This window comes from Drosophila virilis, chromosome 5 (genome assembly GCF_030788295.1).
Source record: "Drosophila virilis strain 15010-1051.87 chromosome 5, Dvir_AGI_RSII-ME, whole genome shotgun sequence".
Taxonomy (NCBI): Eukaryota; Metazoa; Arthropoda; class Insecta; order Diptera; family Drosophilidae; genus Drosophila; species Drosophila virilis.
In genome coordinates, this window is record NC_091547.1 from 7,334,374 (window position 1) to 7,352,532 (window position 18,159).

At 41.0% G+C, this 18,159-nt stretch overlaps 2 protein-coding genes and 1 long non-coding RNA gene across 5 annotated transcripts in view; all 3 read right to left on the reverse strand.

The window, feature by feature from the left end:
* Positions 1-8,247, reverse strand: part of Sema2b (Semaphorin 2b) — a 56,981-nt gene extending 48,734 nt beyond the window's left edge. For 2 of the 3 annotated variants that reach the window (XR_004304018.2, XM_070210444.1), the window contains exon 1: positions 7,961-8,247. The gene's annotated coding sequence lies outside the window, so the exon portion shown is untranslated. The remainder of the gene's footprint in view (positions 1-7,960) is intronic. The other variant, XM_032436526.2, reaches the window with a different exon arrangement.
* Positions 8,248-10,277: 2,030 nt separating this feature from the next.
* Positions 10,278-12,038, reverse strand: LOC26531614 (uncharacterized). The gene is made up of 3 exons (XR_001450312.3): positions 11,533-12,038; positions 11,051-11,419; positions 10,278-10,817 (listed from the first exon to the last, which is right to left on the reverse strand). It is a non-coding gene; the product is annotated as an uncharacterized lncRNA (long non-coding RNA).
* A 1,794-nt stretch (positions 12,039-13,832) lies between these two features.
* On the reverse strand, positions 13,833-14,907 carry LOC26530683 (uncharacterized). Its single transcript, XM_015174748.3, has 4 exons — positions 14,741-14,907; positions 14,607-14,680; positions 14,390-14,537; positions 13,833-13,987 (listed from the first exon to the last, which is right to left on the reverse strand). Exons 1-4 carry the CDS (start codon positions 14,847-14,849, stop codon positions 13,875-13,877), a joined length of 444 nt encoding a protein of 147 aa, XP_015030234.1. The 5' UTR covers positions 14,850-14,907; the 3' UTR covers positions 13,833-13,874.
* Positions 14,908-18,159: the final 3,252 nt, after the last annotated feature.

Sequence of the window (18,159 nt, forward strand, 5' to 3'; positions counted from 1 at the left end):
AAATTTTTCTAAGCCTAATGCAAGTACCTGCTTATTAGGATTCGTTCATCGGTAGATATCGGCATATTTTGAATTGAACCAATCTGCGTTTATTAACATCAGATTTAATTTATTTGTTTGCAGGTATCTAATTATTTTGCTCTAAGCATATAGTAAATTATATTAAATTAATTTTTTAGCCAAAACGTCACACTACCAACATATTGAGCTAGTTCCATCGGAAAGGTGTTGTTAGATGGCGGACTTAATTAAATACAAAGCCACAAATCCTTGATAGAGAATTCCTCTACTATATGGCACATAACATCTTTCTCATAAGTCCTGTGGACACATTTACCTTTAATTAAGACACCTTAGGGTAGTTGCTACAGGGTATGAACAGCAGTAATAAGTATACAATGGCCACACTCATGTTAGTAAAGTCGATTATTATGTGGATGTAAAGTTGTTGAGCATGAGGATGATGATGATTATGTTGAAGTTGACGCGACCCACCGACACACACTCACATACACACACACACGCAGGCAGAAAAAGCGCTTTAATTGTATGTGAGTGTGTGCCCCGCATTAGCACAGTTAAATGAGTGCAGCATCCAGCCAGGCAGTCACCCAGCCAGACGTAATCCCGAATAAAAACGCACTAACCGAAACAAAAACCCACAGTCCGTGGAGAAATTCATTTAGTTTGCACTAACACGCTGTCAACAAAGGGCAAGGGATTGAACGCGCTGCAAGAGGGGGCCAGGGGGCCAGAGTGTAGTGTTTGTGTGTGGGAATACAGGGTTACGGCGAGGACTGCCTTTTTAGAGGTGGGTGCTTTCACAACGAACTTAAGCGATTTTGCATTTCATTACGTTTTTGCTTGGCGCAGACGGGAATTCTACTATGAGGGTGCGTGTGTGGGTGTGCAAGTATTTTGGTGGCGGACCTACAAGGACGCAGGAGACGTCAGCGACGACTTTGGGGCTCCCGTCGCGTTCGGCTTGAAGATAAACAAAATACATAATCATATACATACAAAGGCGTACACAATAATGGCCAGAAAGGGGTTAAAACGTTTCCTGCCTAACTGCCAGACGGATGAATTTCTGGCTCCTTTACCGTTGTTGTTGTTGTTGTTGTTGAAGCTGCTGCTGTTGTTGCGGCTCGAGGTACTTAAATACTTTGAAAGCGCATTGTAGCGCAAAATGAGGAGCAATCGGCACAGATTGACCCCTCGGATTGCGTGTTGTGTTATAAGATAATTGCTTTAAGAAATCGAAAAGCAACAGCAGCAACAAAAAACACAAGGAACAAGCAAACATTTTCTATGGGGGCGTTTGATGATTGACACGGTGCCAAACAAACTTAATGAAAAGCATAAATATTTAAGTCCCCGTGAAAGCGGGGCCTGGCTAATAAAGCAGCTTTTGGCTAGGGTTAAACCAAATAACAAACCAAAAAGTTATTCACAAGGTCTGAAGTTTGATTCACGCCCATCTTCATGAAGTGGCAGCGCACTTTGCTTATTTAAGAGAAGTATTTTTCATTGGCAGCCAATAAGAAGCTTAATTTTTCACACTTTTCAAGTTACTTATAAATAGGTCTTACTAAACTAAACACCATTTTTCCTATTTTTTATCAGTTTTCAATATCTTAATGCAATTCTTATCCATTTTTAAGAATAACAACACAAGTGCCATGTAATAGATAATAGCTTATGAGTAATGTAAATTTATCCTCATGGCAAATATTACCGTGAATATTATAAAATAAATCAGTAACTTAATAATAGATTACACAATCACTAGCCCAACATTCGCTACTTAATTGCCAACAGAGAATGCAATGTTTAAATTCGGAAAATTTAGTTTTAAGTGGATCTGCCTATTTTCAAAAAGACTGGCATGTCAGCTGAAAATAATGCCAAAAATACAGAAATGCTCGTAACTTTTAGCCCTCTAGCTCGCATGGGAACAAGCCTCTTAAATTGTGCAGGCCTCATTAAGCCCTAAATGGCGATATTACAGCGATTTACATTAGCTGCGCTTTAAAATCAGAAAGCCCAGACAAGGACATGGCAGAGTGGAAGCGGGTGCGAGGGGATGATGGAGGGGCAGACATCGACATCGATTAAATTGCACAACAGAATGAAGCAATAAACTTTTAGAGGGCCAAGCGGCAGCCAATAGTCGAGCGCACACACACGCACACACGCACACACGCACACACGCAGAGGGACGGAGGGTTAACGAGGAAAATCAGTAATGCCAGTCAACATTTATAAGTGTGTATGTCTGTGTGTGTGTGCGTAAAAGCGGGTTAAACGTGTGCGCTTCAAATGACCAAGCGACGTTTAGCAGCCGATAAAGTCATTCAATGTGGCAGCCACAGCACGTGAATGCCGTCGGAGTTCTGAATCTCTCTCTTTCTCTCTCTCTATGGAGCTGACCTCAGTGGCTGGAACATAGGGTCTCTACAGTAATGTGTGTGTGCGTGTTCGTATGTGTGTGTTGCTCATTTTACGCTTTTGTGATAAAGTAATCAGTTGATGTTATTTGACAAAGGCGAAGATAAATCGATAGATTGGCTGGCAGCTACGTAGCTGCTGTCTTGTCACTGACCAGCCGCAAATATTAGTGTCCAAGAGCGCACTGAAATGCCCGAAACCGCAAAACGTTTATTGATTTTATATGCTTGCTATATTAAAGCATCTATCATACGCACTGTGCGCGCCTATATTTCGAATGGACATCAATTTCGATGCGTCTACAAATTGCAATTCAATTTTATTTATGCACGTTTGCGGCAAAATATTTACAAATTCCGATTGTAAGGCGCATATTTTATTTACCTGAACACAAAATGAAAATAAATCAGACACACAAACACACGCACAACAAATTTGATGTCAAAACAAAAATCAAATAGTTGTGCACACAAAACGTACAAAAACAAACAAACATTTGACTAGGCAGACGGAAAATTATTGGCATTACGAGTGGCCACGCGAGCTGCCACGCAAATTGTCTAGACAGTAGACCGTGGACATGGCCAATAAAGCAAATGCGAAAATAACCGTACATAAAAATTAACAATGGCGACGACACGGCAGCAAAAGAGTCCGAAAAAAGAAAAACAGGACCTTAGCCCAGCGACAGACGTTGACGGACAATACTGAAATAGAAACAACCAGAGAGAACAACATGCCGCAGATTAAATGCCCTTATAGAAACATGAATTGGCAGTGCATCTATGCATTCGCTTTATTTTCAGCCGATTGTTCCTGTATAAGCTATATAATACGAAGCTTTAAGATATAGTTTTGCGGTGCTCATAGGAGTCGTCGCTGATATGACAATGAACTCGAAAATGCCAAGATTAGTGAAGATATTATATGGACAAAAAAAAAAAGACTTCCATACAATAACTCATTTTCAAATCTGTTCTTTTTCCTATGTCAGCTATATGATATAGAGCTTAGATCGGATCAACTCTGACATGTGTTGCCTGCAATTAAAAGCTGGATCTACGCACGATTTCACGACGATAGATTTAAAACAGACTGGCGGACATGGTTATATCTACTCAACTATGAATACTGGCCATGAATGATATGCTTTCTAGATTCGGAAATACCTTTTATGCTTTACACACATTGTGACAAAATAAAAAATACCTTTTGCGAGTGTATAAAAAGTAAAAATAGCTACTGTCTGAACTAGACCACTCACAAACGGAATGAACTGACATTTGCATTGGGTGGGCGGAGCGCGCCTACATTGTATGAATGAAAATCGGAAAATTCTAAGCAAATAACACTGCCAAAGAGACAAACAGAACAAATGTGTCCGCAAAATGAAAGCAAAAAAAAAGTTTGAGCCATGAAAATGGACTCGGTTTCAGGTTATTTGAGCGCTTGACCACATTGGATCCGCATGTGCGACTGTCTCTATGTGTGTGCGGCGGGTCGTGCGTTTGAGTGAGTTTGAGTTTGAGTGTGTGCGTGTGTGTGTCTGTGCAGTGAAATAAAAACGCAACAAAGCGCAATCATCATTATCGTTAAAAGAGGCGCTTACAAAACTAGACAAATTGCCACTTTAGAGGCCAGAGGCAAAAGCCAGAGGCTCCGAGGCAGCAGATTCAGCGGAAGTTGGCGGCAGCACGGCATTTGAACAACGGGCGAGGCGTCTGTAATGACCTCTGGGCAAATGCGGCAACAAAGAAACAGAAGCCGTTCGCACACACGCATACATGCGCTTAAAACCAAAATGGCGCACATTAGAGACCGCAGAACGCACAAGAGTATGCTAGAAAAGTGTGCGATGCCAGCAAACCAAAAACTGTGCAACTTGCCAAATGCCAACAAAAACAACAACAAAACCAACCAGCAACAAGCTACATAAAATGCTCATAATCAACTGGACTCCGTGCCACAAAAGGCGAGTTTTGGCCTTAAGCAACAAAAAAAAAGAAAATAATAAAATAACAAAGCGAGATTTTAGCATAGAAAGTCAGCAAGTTGCTAGGCTTCTGCACGCTGTTGGGACAGTTGGCTCATAAAAAAGGCATAGGCCAGCACTTTTAGGCTTAATTATAGACACGCACAACAACAACAACAACAACAACAAATACAACACACACGGCCCAAATGAGCGATTATGTGTCGAGCTTTGCCAAGGAATTCGTTTTTTTTCCTCTTCCATTTGTCCGGTCGCTGGTCAATTCACAGTCATCTAAACACTTGCGCAGAGCATTCATTAATAGCGACGATGTTACCGGCCTTTTATACACTTGGCGAGGGTATTTTAATTTTGTCATGAATTGTGTAAGGCACAGAAAGGGACAGCTTCGTACTTATAAACCATAGATATTCCTGATCTGTATCATTATCTCGGCATTGGCTGTATCGAAACTTTATATCAAATAGTTGCCATGCAATTGATCGCTCGAAAATTCACTTCTTGTTAATACATTTTCAACATGGGACTTTTATCATATCGAAAGAATTTGTCGAAAATTGGCTTGTATGGAAAATGGTTCTCTCAAGATTTCTCTTATACATCTAAAAGACCGGATTCCATACTATAGTGGAATATTTGAACGGCAACAAAGTGTTTGCATAAAAGCAAATATATCTGCGAGGGTATATGATCTTCGGCGTGCCGTACTTTTTATTGTTTTTTTTTTTTTTTTTGGCTTTCATTTTTTTCTTTTGTTCATGCAATGGCGACAGCAATTATTGTTACAATTAAAAAACCATTAGGCGTAATTTGGCTTTTCTTTTTTGGTGTTGGAGGCAAAAACGGGACACGGCATTTCCGGCAAACGCAATGAAAACATTAACTTGACCAGAAATAGGAATCGATAAGCTCCGACTGCAGGCTTATTATAGTTTAACTATTTTGGTGCAATAGAACATTTAATATTTGACTTTTGATTAATTGCGGTCATAGCACAAAATTTTTGTTTACAACAGAAAAGTTCGTACTTATATTAAACTTTTGGGCAATTTAAGATTCAGTGGAGATACACACTACCTAATTTTAGCGTTTTGCGGCAGAAGCGAATTAAATTTAGCCGTAATAAAAAACAAAAACATTTCGACCAATATTTCACATTATAAAATATGAATGCTCTTCACCAACATTATGTTTTTAATAGTTATCGTTGCCATTGTAGCTATAAATACCAGTATCCGAGCTGATTAGCTCCAAAATATGTACATATGTATCAGCACAGTAATTAATTGCTTGGCAAGTAACTAAATAATAAAGGAAAAAATTAAAAGAACTATAAAATGTTTTCATAGGACGTAGAAACGATTTGACAGATCGTTCCGACAACACATTAAATACTTTATGCAATCAGAGGAACTATGCGTCTAGACACATTATTAAAATAGTCTCTAACAGTGCATAAAAATGCATGGTGAACATTAATAAACATACTTTTGTTGAAGTTGCAACAATTGAAATTGTTGTTTCACCTAAATCAAATATGCAGTAATAAGAAAGTAATTGCTTCATTCATTTAATGATCAGCAAATGTCTTTGTTGCCCCACTGACTGCCCAATAATTGAATGTGAAGTTATTATTATAAGTGGATATGTCTTGGGCAATTTACCCACTCAAGTAGTTGACGGGAGAAAGAGCACATGGACTTTTGCCTCGTACATTATTACTTCATGTCACAAAATGTTAAATACTAAAATTGGTCTTTGCTTGGGTCCGCTTACATGTGCTCCATATCGCAGTCAGCCGGGTTGGTATAAAATTTCATATAGCTAACTTTGGAAACTTAGTTGTTATAAGTTATTTTGTTGTCTTTTCAAAGTATTTGGACAATAACTTGATCAGTTACAATCTTCACTCTGTCTTAAGCATATCTACCAAGCTGTTCTAAAACTTATGGGCCATTAATGATCAGAAATAAACACTTTGTATAGGGTCATCTTTTTCGAGAGTATTTAATCATCGACCTGCCGAATAAAATATTTCTTTTATTTTTATTTTTTATTTTTTTTTTTGAGGCTAAAAACCAGTTGCTTATTTATGCAAATAACTTTGTCCTATTATCGCACAATTACTACAATTTGACAAGAATTTAGAACAACTTTTTTGTTCGCTTTTTTCTTTATCGTACAGAATATTGGAATCGGCATTGTTTTTGTTGGCTGTAACCTGACATGCGATGGCCAAAAAGCGAAGCCGTTGATTGGCAGCTGTCGCACATGCAAAATGCGCGCCAAATTGCCCGCACCTGGAGCTCGCTGCTAAGCTCCAGGCTGGCCTGATTGCCGCTTCTGCTCCTGCTCCAACTGCCGGCTGGGTGTCAAAGGCGCTTAAATGCTTTGAGCATGCCGCGATAGTTGGTTGTTTTGGCTATTTTCTTGCTATTTTTTTTTTGTTTTCGTTGTAATTTTACTCTGGCTCAGTTTTTGCCCGTTCAATGTTTTTTGGGTCTTTTGAGCTGTGCCGCTGTCGCAGTTACTGCCGCATATTTTCTTTTCATAATGACCAAAAACAGACGATGCGAAGTTTTGCGCAGCCTGAAATGCTTTTGAAGTTCTTTGTCGCAGCCGCGAAAAGGTGCGGGTCGAGCAGGGCTTCAGGGGGATAGAGGCAGAGCAAGGGCAATGGAAAATGACCTCGCGATGCGATGCGCTGCCCGGTTTTGTTTTTTGTCTGGCTTGCATTTTGGCCGTTTTCTGCGTTGCTTTCTGGTTATTGTTGGGCCACGTTCCGGCACAAGCCAGGTGCTGCCGCTGGTTGTGCTTGCAGACTCTGCATTTTTTTTTGCTTTAGCTTTATTTTTTGTTGCATTTCAGCTGGGCTTAGCCCGCTGCTAAGTGGCAATAACAATTATGTTTTATGCAAATAGAATTTATGTTATGCATTTTTTGTTGCGCTTTTTCATTGCCATGAGCTTAAGTTTTCACAAGCTTGCGCTTGCCCTACGCTGAGCTACTTTTATGTTCGCATAGCAATTGGAATTTATTTGCAATTAGCCTGAGAATTCGCACAAATGATGGCCAATAACAAGAGAGCGAGAGATCTGTTATGTTGCAAGCGAGTCAAGAGTCAAGCGCTGCCAAGAGCTGGTCCAACTGGTCAGCCAAATGCAAACGACTTTGAGTTCATGAAATGGCGAACAAGACATAAAAAAAAAATAAAACGAGCTGTGCTGGCAAATGCAAACATGTACAAGACGCAGTATCGAGTACAGACCCATGAATACTTAAGAGCTGAGGAGCTGACGCTGCCAGTTTGCCAGTTGATGCATATATAAAAATTTCAAAAAAAAAAAAAAAGCCCAAACAAGGGACACTTGATGTTGCACACAACGAGTCAAACTAAATTTCAGGTTGTGGCACACACACTCAAAAACTTAACTTCGATATATATATATATGTGTATATATATTTATGTGCATATGTGAGTTTTAGCTGATGCTGTTTGTATTTGTATATATTCACCTTGTGTGCGTGCCGCTGGCATGCAATTCACAATTTTTGCAGTTCACAATCGACAACTGTCAAAACAATTAATTTTCTTTTTAATTCTAGTTACTGCACATACACAAACACACACAGTCACAATTTATTTGCATTAAGCACATGTCGTATTTTATACTGATGTATTTCTTATTTTTTATATTCTACTTGTATTTGGCTAATACGAGTTAATTCTGGTTTTCATCCACACGCCACATGCAACATGCAACCGTTCGAAACGCGTTTGCAGTACAAACTGAAACTGTTTCTGGTTTCTGCTGCTGCCGTTGCCGTTGTCGACGTTCAAGTTGCCATTGCCGAACGTTTCGCATTCGTAAGTCACTTCGTCGGGCTTTCGTTCTCCCGCATTCGGCTGCATGTCGAAGACAACAAACCAGTATTTTTTTTTTTCACTCTCGCAGCTGGCAACGCTGGCCGTGTTTGGGCCATGTTACTGGGTACACTTGCCGGCTTTTTGGTTAACATTTGTTTACGTTGCAGCGCGCAGGCGTTTGGCACCGCCAGCTGTTAACTTCAATTGGCCACTGTTAAGGCACTGGCAGAATATGTTCCTGCATCAAATACGGACTGCGAGCTGTTTACTGCTGGCATTGCATGTTGGCCAATCCAAAGGCTTATGTTTACACTGAAAACGTAATGCCTCCCCTCAACATGTAGCTAAAGAACTCCTTTTGCCCTCCGCTGCTGGAGCCACATTCATTCCTCTACTCAATTAGCACAGTTGCTCAGTTGCTTTCACACGCGCACTCTCAATTTCACAACGAAAAAGCACATAAATCTAGTGCACAGCACATAAATCCTTAGCCAAAACCTCACACTGTCAGGCTAACCCTGCCCATGTCCATATGGCAATGAGCACTACGAACTAATCGAGCAACGGGCAAAAATAAATTGGAAAACAAAAGACTATACTGATGACCGCAGGGCTAAGTGACAAGCTCTCAGCATCAGATCTATGGGCAATAAATTTTTAATACGGACTGCAAGATGGACTGAAACAGATCTTTGTTTAAGGTCAGCAAGAGCTGAAGTATAGGTATGATGATTCTTTTTATAAGCCAAGAAATGTGATCCAAGAAATGTCATACAAGTTTTTAGGGTTATCAGATAACACTTAATTCAAATAAAACCACGGAGTATTCTTTATCTGTCATTATACAACCAATTTTGACTTATCTTTTTAATAAATACACCGTCTATTCAAAACATTTATAAAAACTACGAGTATATTTTTGCGAGCAGCCTGTTTTGAGTTGTTTAATATGACTCTTAAGGATTATCGCGTTGTCAATTGCATCCAATTGCAGCATTCCCACTCAATGTTTAATTAATAAATTTATGCAAATATTTCTTAACATTAAATATTTGTTGAAATTGTTCAATTAGAACATAAAATGAAACTCTGTGATTTAAAATATTTTTATGATAATTATTGTGACGAATTACTGAACGGAAATATAAATTGCGCAGCGCGTTTTGTGGCACGCAAATCAATTTCTATAAATCAAAGCAACCCGTTCCTCTGAGCAACACACACAAATCGAGCAAATGGAAAACGTGCGGCATTTAAATATTTACGAGTATTTTCATGCAGTTTGAATGGGGAAACGCTGGCTGATTAATTTGTGGCCAAGTCGAGTGATTGGCCATAAAAAGGAAATCATTAGGCATTAAGACATGTGCATAATTTATGCGCAAATTAATAATGGCACGTAGCCAATCATTTGAATGCCATTTAATTAATTTCGCCACAAACTCCCACACACACACACGACTTTCAGGCAGCTTCAATTACGTATTGCGCGTGTCTCAACAGACTGTTGTGCGTTCATATTGTTTTGCCAGCCATCAAAACTGAAACTATGCACATTGCCGGGGCAAGTTAGGTTAAGGAGACGACATAAGCCACTGGAGCGGTAGCCATGACGAAAATACTTCCAAGCGGTTACGTACATTCATCAATGAAATCAAATAAATATATCGTTTGAGCTCAGGTAAGAGTTGGATAAGGGCCAGGTGGCTGGCACAGCAGCTTGAGCCACTGTGCCCCGCTGCGATGCACGCATATAAATAACCAATGATGCGGCATTTATCTGGATACGACTTACAACGGCCCCACAATCAGTCTCAGCTTACGAGCCAGCAGCAAAGCAGGCAGCAGTAGCTAAACGGGCCATTGAAACTGAAGACGTCCATTGTTGGCCTGGCTCTTCTCCTTACTGGGGGCTAAAAGGGATAAACGTTTAGCATGGCCTGCACGATTTTTATACCCTGAACAGAGTGAAAATGGAAAGGGTATCTTGTTGCAGAGCAATTGTACATAACAGACTACATATAAGTTTAAATATTATATATGCTGGAGTCTGTTGATCACTTAATATGAACTCTTAGATCTAGAGACTTCAAATTGGAGTGTAGCTTCTCCTATTCAAACTATGAAACAATTCGACAGCTAAGGTTTACCTGTGCTAGAGGCAGCAAATGTATGATAGCATAGCCTTGATCTTTATGCGCACATAAGTACAGGGCATCTTCTAGTCGGCCAATATCAACTGGAGTACCCGTTACTTGTTATGTAAGGCATGTTTTTGTTGTTGCTGCTACTCGCTTTACCGCCCACAATCTCTCGCTCACTCTCTGCTTTGGTCCTGCTCGTGTGACTGTTTCGCGTCATTTGCTCTGATCCCAGTGGTAATTTTGTGGGCCGTGCCCATTGGCCCGCCCACATTTCAACTGTAACGCAACACGCTGGACAGCAGTCGAATTTCATTTGATTTGACGCAACATCGTTTCTGCCTTTGTGACTTGCTGGCAGTGTCTAAAGTTGTCAAAAAAAAGAAAAACCTAACTAAACTAACAATAAGTGCCAAAAGGCTGTGCAACAGCAGCAGCAGCAGGAGCAGCAGCTCGACAAGCTCAACAGCTATGCAGCTGCCACACCTGGCAGCAGACCAACTCTGGTTGCTGTTGGCCCTGGCCCACTTGAGCGTTGCACAATGGCGCTTGGCAGCTTGGCAGTGTGTTAGCTTGTCAAAACAGAATATCGCTTACCAAGTCGTTTGGCAATTTTTCTCAATTTTCACATAGAAACCGAAAAATGCTCTAGCATCGGGCATAGAGCAACGGGCATCGAAAGGCTGCGAAATTGCATCTGCAAGTGCTTTCGTCTTGGCAGACTCGCAGCACGCTGACTTGATGTTTGGGCATCCAATTTGAAGTGCTCGTCTCCTTGGGGAAGCGGGCGTCCAAAAGCGAAGAGATTTTCACACACACACAGACACACACACACACACACAATCGCAAACATACACGCAAAGACCGAGTCGGCTCTTGTGCTGGTCCGCTTTGGTTCTGTTGGGGTTTGGTCTGGTCTGTTGCTGCACGATTGCTCTTTGGCGATTTGGGAGCTGGGTACGGTGGCTAGTCACACGGACGTGCACAGAAACAAAGCACAAATTGTTGTATGTAATTGTGCGTTACTCATACACATCAACACGCGCAACACACGCACACACACATGCTGGCTGGCTCACCTGCTGCTGCGTGCGGCGAATTCCATTGCATACTTGCCGGCGCGCGCTCGTTGGCTGTGCAAATAAAAAGTGATATACGCGCGACACTGAATGAATATTAATCGCCTTTTTTGCCCCGGCATCTGGCCATTCTGCTGCCGCTGCCACAGCCTCAGCCGCAGTCACTACCTTAATAATACCTTCAGCTTGACGCCAGCTTTGGCCCAGCTGCTTGGCTGATTTGGCAGCTTAAATGATTTCCGCCAACGTTTCAATGTGTGTATGTGTATGTGTATGTGTGTGTGTATGCTTAGCTAGAAATACGAGTAAGTATGTGTGATTTGTTGAATTTGACAAAATTTATTAGTTTCAGCACCAGCCTATTGTTCATCGTGTGGGTAGCAAAGCTTCGTTTGTTTTCACAGTCCTTTCAAATACTTGCCCAACATTTTATTGAATTTTATTTCATTCGTCTGCCATTTTGTGTAAATTGCTTTCAGTCTCTGACCCCAACGAGCAGCTTTTTAACGGCTGTTAAATTCAACACTTTTTTTTATATAAATTTACAGCTCCGAGTTAATTCCACGCACAAAGAAAACGGCGGCGCTCATAAAATGGGCTGAGGTGTCCTTTTTGTGCAACACTCATGCGAAACAAAACATGTTTTACTTATTATGGCCCACTTCTCCAGAGGCCTCTGCTTGTCAAGAGGGTTAACAGCCGGACCCCATCGCTGACCACCCACCTCGCCCCGCGTTTCACAAGTAGTTCGCACCTTTGTGTGGCTTCGACGCTCTGCAAACAAATTTTTGGGCAATTCAATTTGGGTTTTTCATTTCACACTGGTTTTTTAATGAATTTTTTGTATTGGAAACTCTTACAGGACGTGGCAGTCGCATTAAATTTCAGCAGAATCGCCGGAGCTGGAGGCAGAGGTGTCAACTGCTACCAGAGTTGTTGACACCTTCGTTTGGCCAGTGTAGTGTGTAGCACTTGGGCAGAATTGTCGTTGTGGCAGACAGTTTTTGCCGTGTTGCCATCAAATTTATAATTAATTTTCAATTCAGCTGAACACGTTTGAATGAATGGATTTTGTGTTTTGAGTAGCAACTGTGGGTTGGGCGTCCAGGTGGCAATGTTGTGTCAAAGCCAAACTTCGCAGACAACAAAAGCTCAGAGGGCAGACAGCCGAGCACACAGTAGCGCCGCCATGGAGGGGGCTTCGCAGCTGCCAGACTGCTATTTAGCGAACGGAAGTTTTGCCCGCAGCTGGATTTGGGCAAGTTTTGTGTGAGTTTTTGCTCAGCTAATTGCAACCCCTCCACAAGTTTGCGAAAGCTACGCCTGTGTGCCGCAGTGTATGTGTGTGTGTGTGTGTGTGTGTGTGAAAACGCAAATAAAAATTCACAACAAAACTAATCTGCAAGTGAACCCGATGAACAGCACACACGCACACTTTCACGCGCACACACAGCCAGACACACAAAAGCAATTTGTTTGCGGCACACACTATTGTTGCATTATTATTGTTTGCTAGCTGCGTCTGGCTTAGTTGCTGCCCCCCCTCAACACCCCTATCTGCACGACCCTGCCCACACGCAGGTCCTTGGTGAAGCTGCGTTGTTGCGACAGTTGCAGCAACACGCAGCACATGTTTGCCGCCTTGTCGGGCCGCGTTGCCACTTTATCCTAACTCGTTTTGGCCATTTTTTTTCAGGTTGTGTTTATGTGTGTGTGTGGCCTGTCCTTGCGGTGTATTTAACCTGTCTGCTCGTTGGATTACGACAACTCAGCCACGGTTAGACAAACACACAGACAGTGGGAGACAAACAAACAACAACGCATGTATCTATTCATATGCCACTTTGGTGCATGCATGCCTGCCTGCGTGTGTATGGGTGAGTCTGTGGGTGTGTAGGTGTGTGTGGCTATACACTGGTAATGCAATACGCATGCAACGTGCCACATACACCGCAACCCCGCAGACGCGTGCCTGCCACAGCCGCAGCTGATACTGCGATTGGTGCTGGGCTCCACTTCTTTAGCAGACATTTTAACGCTTATTTTAGTTTTGGCTACGCTTCCGGTTACACACTCACTCACACACACAAACACACACACTCATGCTGGCAACCGCAATGTTCACACTAATTTGCACAAGCGTCGACGTCGACGTCGCATTGCGTGTTCTTTTCCAGCTCAATTGCATTTCACACTTAGCAGTTGGCAGCGATTCCCTTCGGCTTTGACTGCCAGGCGTCAACTTTGTGGCCTCCCCTTATAACTTACCCCCCCACCCCCCTTCCAGAGCCTACCATTAGTGAACGAGGTTTGGCATTTGATATTGAATGCAGCTTTATATTTTAAATAACTTCAATAATCTGATTATACATAAATTTATGAGCATTTGTCTTGCTGTTTCGTTTCATTTCTTGAAAATCCTGCAAGACGGCGTTTATAAAATAGCACCAGAAACCTAAACAAATATTGTACATATAATAATTTATTGCGTGCTAAAAGTGCTCCACTCGAGTATGCCCGACTGGCAGATACCATGTACCCAACTCCAAATAGATTTAAACGTAATTTCCACATTTAAAATTATAATTTTTTAAATAAATGCTGCATTTATTTTCCTATTTCTATAAAAACTTCAGATGATTCAGACAGACGTATAGCGAAAATTAAATTATCTGCATTTGGGTTACATTCAAAATTTGATAAAGTCTTCTAAGATCGACGCTCTTTAATATACGGAAAATAATAACCAGTAACAGATCTATATGACATTGTCGACTATACTGTCAAATGGGGAATTGCTTCTAATTCTTTTTAATGGAGACAAGGTAAAAAAGAAAACATTTGTAGTCAAGCCCACCTGATATGATGTAAAGCAACGAAATGATCAGTAGGGAACGTTTCGTATCGCACAGAATGTGGAACCAATAGTATAGACTTTTATAGACCAAAGCATATACAAAAACAGCAGCGATAAGCAGCCAAGGCGTAAAGTACCAGCGATTACACTGCGAAAAAAAAGGCGCAATTTTTAAGAAAACATATTTCATGGAAATAAAAATTGATATCCAACTCACTTTAATGGAACCCACAAATAGCAGCAAGCTGGCAAAAACCTGCAGCAGACATATATGATTCACAAACAGCTGATCTGTAATTTCCTAATCTTGTTAATTTGTTATCAGTCTAGGCAAGGGCTTAGCACATTTACCCTGCTTGTGTTGCAGACCCTCCACGAATACAATGACAACCATTGAAACGATCAGGGAGAGCACCGCAATTCCCAGGCGTGCGTTTCTGCTCGAGCACCTGAGACACATTTCACAGAGCGCGCTTTGAGTAACCGAACCGATTTCAAGCAACACACTAGAAGAACTGAACGATATTGTGACTTAAATCGTTGCTGAAGGTACTGACGCATAAATTATTATTATTATGTGTTCCTTATCGCAATTAAATGCAAATGAGTTTTTCAATTGCAAATAAAAAATATTTGCGATACATATTTTTACAAAAAAAAAAAAAACATGAATACCATATAACTATTCATAATGATCTCATGTGGTTTCTTGGTAAGATAATCTGTCTTTCTTACCCAGTCATTCCGTCTGATACATTATACTAATTTGATACGGTTAAGCATACATGCTAGAAGTTAAGTAAAGCTCGCAAAAATAGTTATTCAAGCATTTTTCGAGCCGTTCCTCTGCACCAAGTGGCTCTGATCTAAATGAAGAATATATCTCCAATTAGTTTATGGTATAAATCTTTGCTTCAGGTGAAACTTAATATTATGTATATCAATGCAACATATTAGCAGAGCCGGGAAAATCCCAGCACAGTGAGCCCGAGCCAAATTGTGTTTGATAATTATAAATATGAAAAGTACAACCAACTTTCAAGTATATATAAATTGTGCTAATGTAAATTTCATTAGAGTGCAGGGTACCTTGGAGAAAACTTCTAAAATGCCGCTAATGCCTTGACTATAACAATGCATGTGAAAGTTTTAATTTCTCTTTTTTTGCCAAGAATGTAAAGTGATTGAAGTGTGCCTGAACGCAGAATATGTGAAAAGTTTTGCCAAAATGTCGGTATACGACATAGTACTCGGGATAGGAGCTACATACGCTCCCACACACACACTTGAACACGCATAAGTGGAAGGCAAACGCGTTTCGCGTAAATTAGCCAAGTGTAGACTTCATTAAGTAGCGCCAGTAAATTAAGTGCTAATGTTGAAAGTTTTGACCGCCAAAGTGCGCATTGCAATGTAGTTGTTGTTGTTGTTCGCGCCATGCTTCCGGCGGAAACAGTCAACAGCAGCAACCGCAACAACAGCAGCAGCAGCAACGACTCTAAATTGATGATGTAGCCCAGCGAAAATTGCACTCACTTTCTCCAGTAGCTCGGGGCGTGGTACTTTCTTTTGGGTAGCTGCCTGCTGCTGGTTCGAGGTTCGTGTGCCACGCAGTCTGCAAATTTTTAATGCTTTAATCTTGATGCTAATAAATCTTGAAGTTGCTGGCACTTTCGCATTACTTTCGGGCCGGGCCAAAGGGTTGCTCTCAACGGAGATGGGGCCAAATACAATTAGACAGCTGCACGCTTAACAGTCTTAGTTTAAGCCAATTTGAATGCACTTTACCAGGCAACGGCCAGCTACCTTCAAATCTACCAGCCAGCCCCAGCTCCTGGCAGCTCTTGTTTCTCTAGCTGTTGCTGGCCCCGCCCCGATTGCTCGTAATTACAACTGACGCTCAAAATGTGTGAGCTATGTGGAAATTGCCGCTGACAGTTTGGCAGCGTCGGTTTTACTAATCGAATTGCGAGTAGTTTTGTGCGTGCGCCTCTGCCATTGATTAGCCATGTTTTAGTAATTTATTTACTCTATTAGTGTTTATTTTTTACACACTGAACCTATGTGAGATGGGCAAAAACAATGTAATAGTTGTAGGCAACTATGTAACAGGTAGAATAAAGCATTTCTGACTAGAGAACTCTTGTTTTTATAAAATAATACAATATTTGCCAACAACGCAACATTTGCCAATCGCGCAACGTTTAAGAAATAACATTAAGTTTTTCTCAATCTAATGTTAATGCAAAGCAACAGCCGCAGCAGAAGTGGTAGAAACTGTTATCGTTCAAGCACACTAGGACAAAATACTTCAGAGTAGCTGATAAAAGCTGTTGAAAATTTTTTTATTTATTTAAGAGTAATATTAATAATAATGCCCAATGCGGCATTTGCATTTCTTTAGTTAGATAAAAGCGCCATGTTTCTAACAAGGGCAAAAACTAAATGAGATACAAAATTGTGGTATAAAATATATAAAGAAATTCTGTAGGATTCGATGTGATCGTATATTTAATTATATTTTAATTCAGTTTGCGTTAATTTTAATTAATGCCACAGAAGTTATTTAAATTATGCTACCGACCAACACTTCTAAGATGCCCAACTATATATCAAGGAGAAAATAGTCTGAGTTCCTAAACTTGACCTGTTGACCCACTGTGCGTTTTGGTCGCGCTGTCAGCAGCAGTTGGCAGCTGACATTGTGGCTGGGCGGGTTGCTTTTTTTCCCCCTTTGCGGTTTTGTGGCCAGAAATGGAGCTCAGCGTTGTGACACACAACTGTCAAAGTGGCTCGTGACAAATTTGTTATTAGCACAAGGCAAAGAAGGCTTCAGGCTGACAGCTCCGTGGCTGGCATGTTCTGGCTTACTTGTTTTATTAACTCAGAATTTATAGCCAGCCATTAGGCGTTGAGAATTAATCAAATTTTTTATTTGCCGTTTGCTCACAAAAATTTAACAACATAAATTTGTATTTAAAAATGAGTTAGCTACGCAGCTTGTGCTGCGTTGTCGTTGTTATTGTTGTTGTTGCTGTTGTTGGTTTTGTTGCTGTTGCGCAGCTTTGAGTCAATTTCACGCCGTCTCACCTGCCAAATGAATGCCATTTTTCTTGCCGGCATCTTATTATGTAAGAATTTGTCATTTTCGAGCATGACTCGACTAGATGAAATGCAATTTAGCCTAGCAAGAGGCATTTTAATGTTCTTATTTAATGTTCGCTTTAAAAAATAAACCAACAACAACAACAAATGAACAACAAAAATGCGCCCATTGAGCCGTGCTGCCTGGGCTCATCAAGTGAAACTTTGTCCAGAGGCAGGCAGCATATGTTCTTGGCCAACTGAATAGCCAGAGTCCGGAGCCGGGTGCTTACTTGACTGGCTGTGAGCTGTTTTATGCCCAGCACAAAAAGTGCAAAAATATGTTGCACATAAATTTGTATTAAGTTTGCCGCTGTCACTTTTTCGTTCGCCTAAGCAATGTGGGCAGACAGCATAACGACATAATCATAAATTTAAATATGCAACCCCCACCATTTGTACTTCTGTAAGTATGTTGGGTTACTCTGCGCCCTTCACCATTCCACACACTTTACATTTCTTGCCAAAATAAAAAAAAGGAAGAGAATCCAAAAGCCGAGAGAAAAAAAAACCCCCAACCTTTGCAGTGACAGTTTCACTTTGCCTGGCATAAGGAATTTCAGCTGCTGCCGCCACACACACATGTTGCCTCCTGCTTTATGCGTGCTAAATGAACTTGTCTCGCA

Bases quoted from the DNA above. Each gene is read 5' to 3' on its own strand.
- LOC26530683 (XM_015174748.3), bottom strand. From the start codon at position 14,849: ATGTGTCTCAGGTGCTCGAGCAGAAACGCACGCCTGGGAATTGCGGTG. The intron at 14,681-14,740 runs GTAAATGTGCTA...AGGAAATTACAG, and splicing joins GGGTCTGCAACACAAGCAGG to ATCAGCTGTTTGTGAATCAT. The intron at 13,988-14,389 runs GTGGGCTTGACT...ATATTTGTTTAG, and splicing joins GTTGCTTTACATCATATCAG to GTTTCTGGTGCTATTTTATA.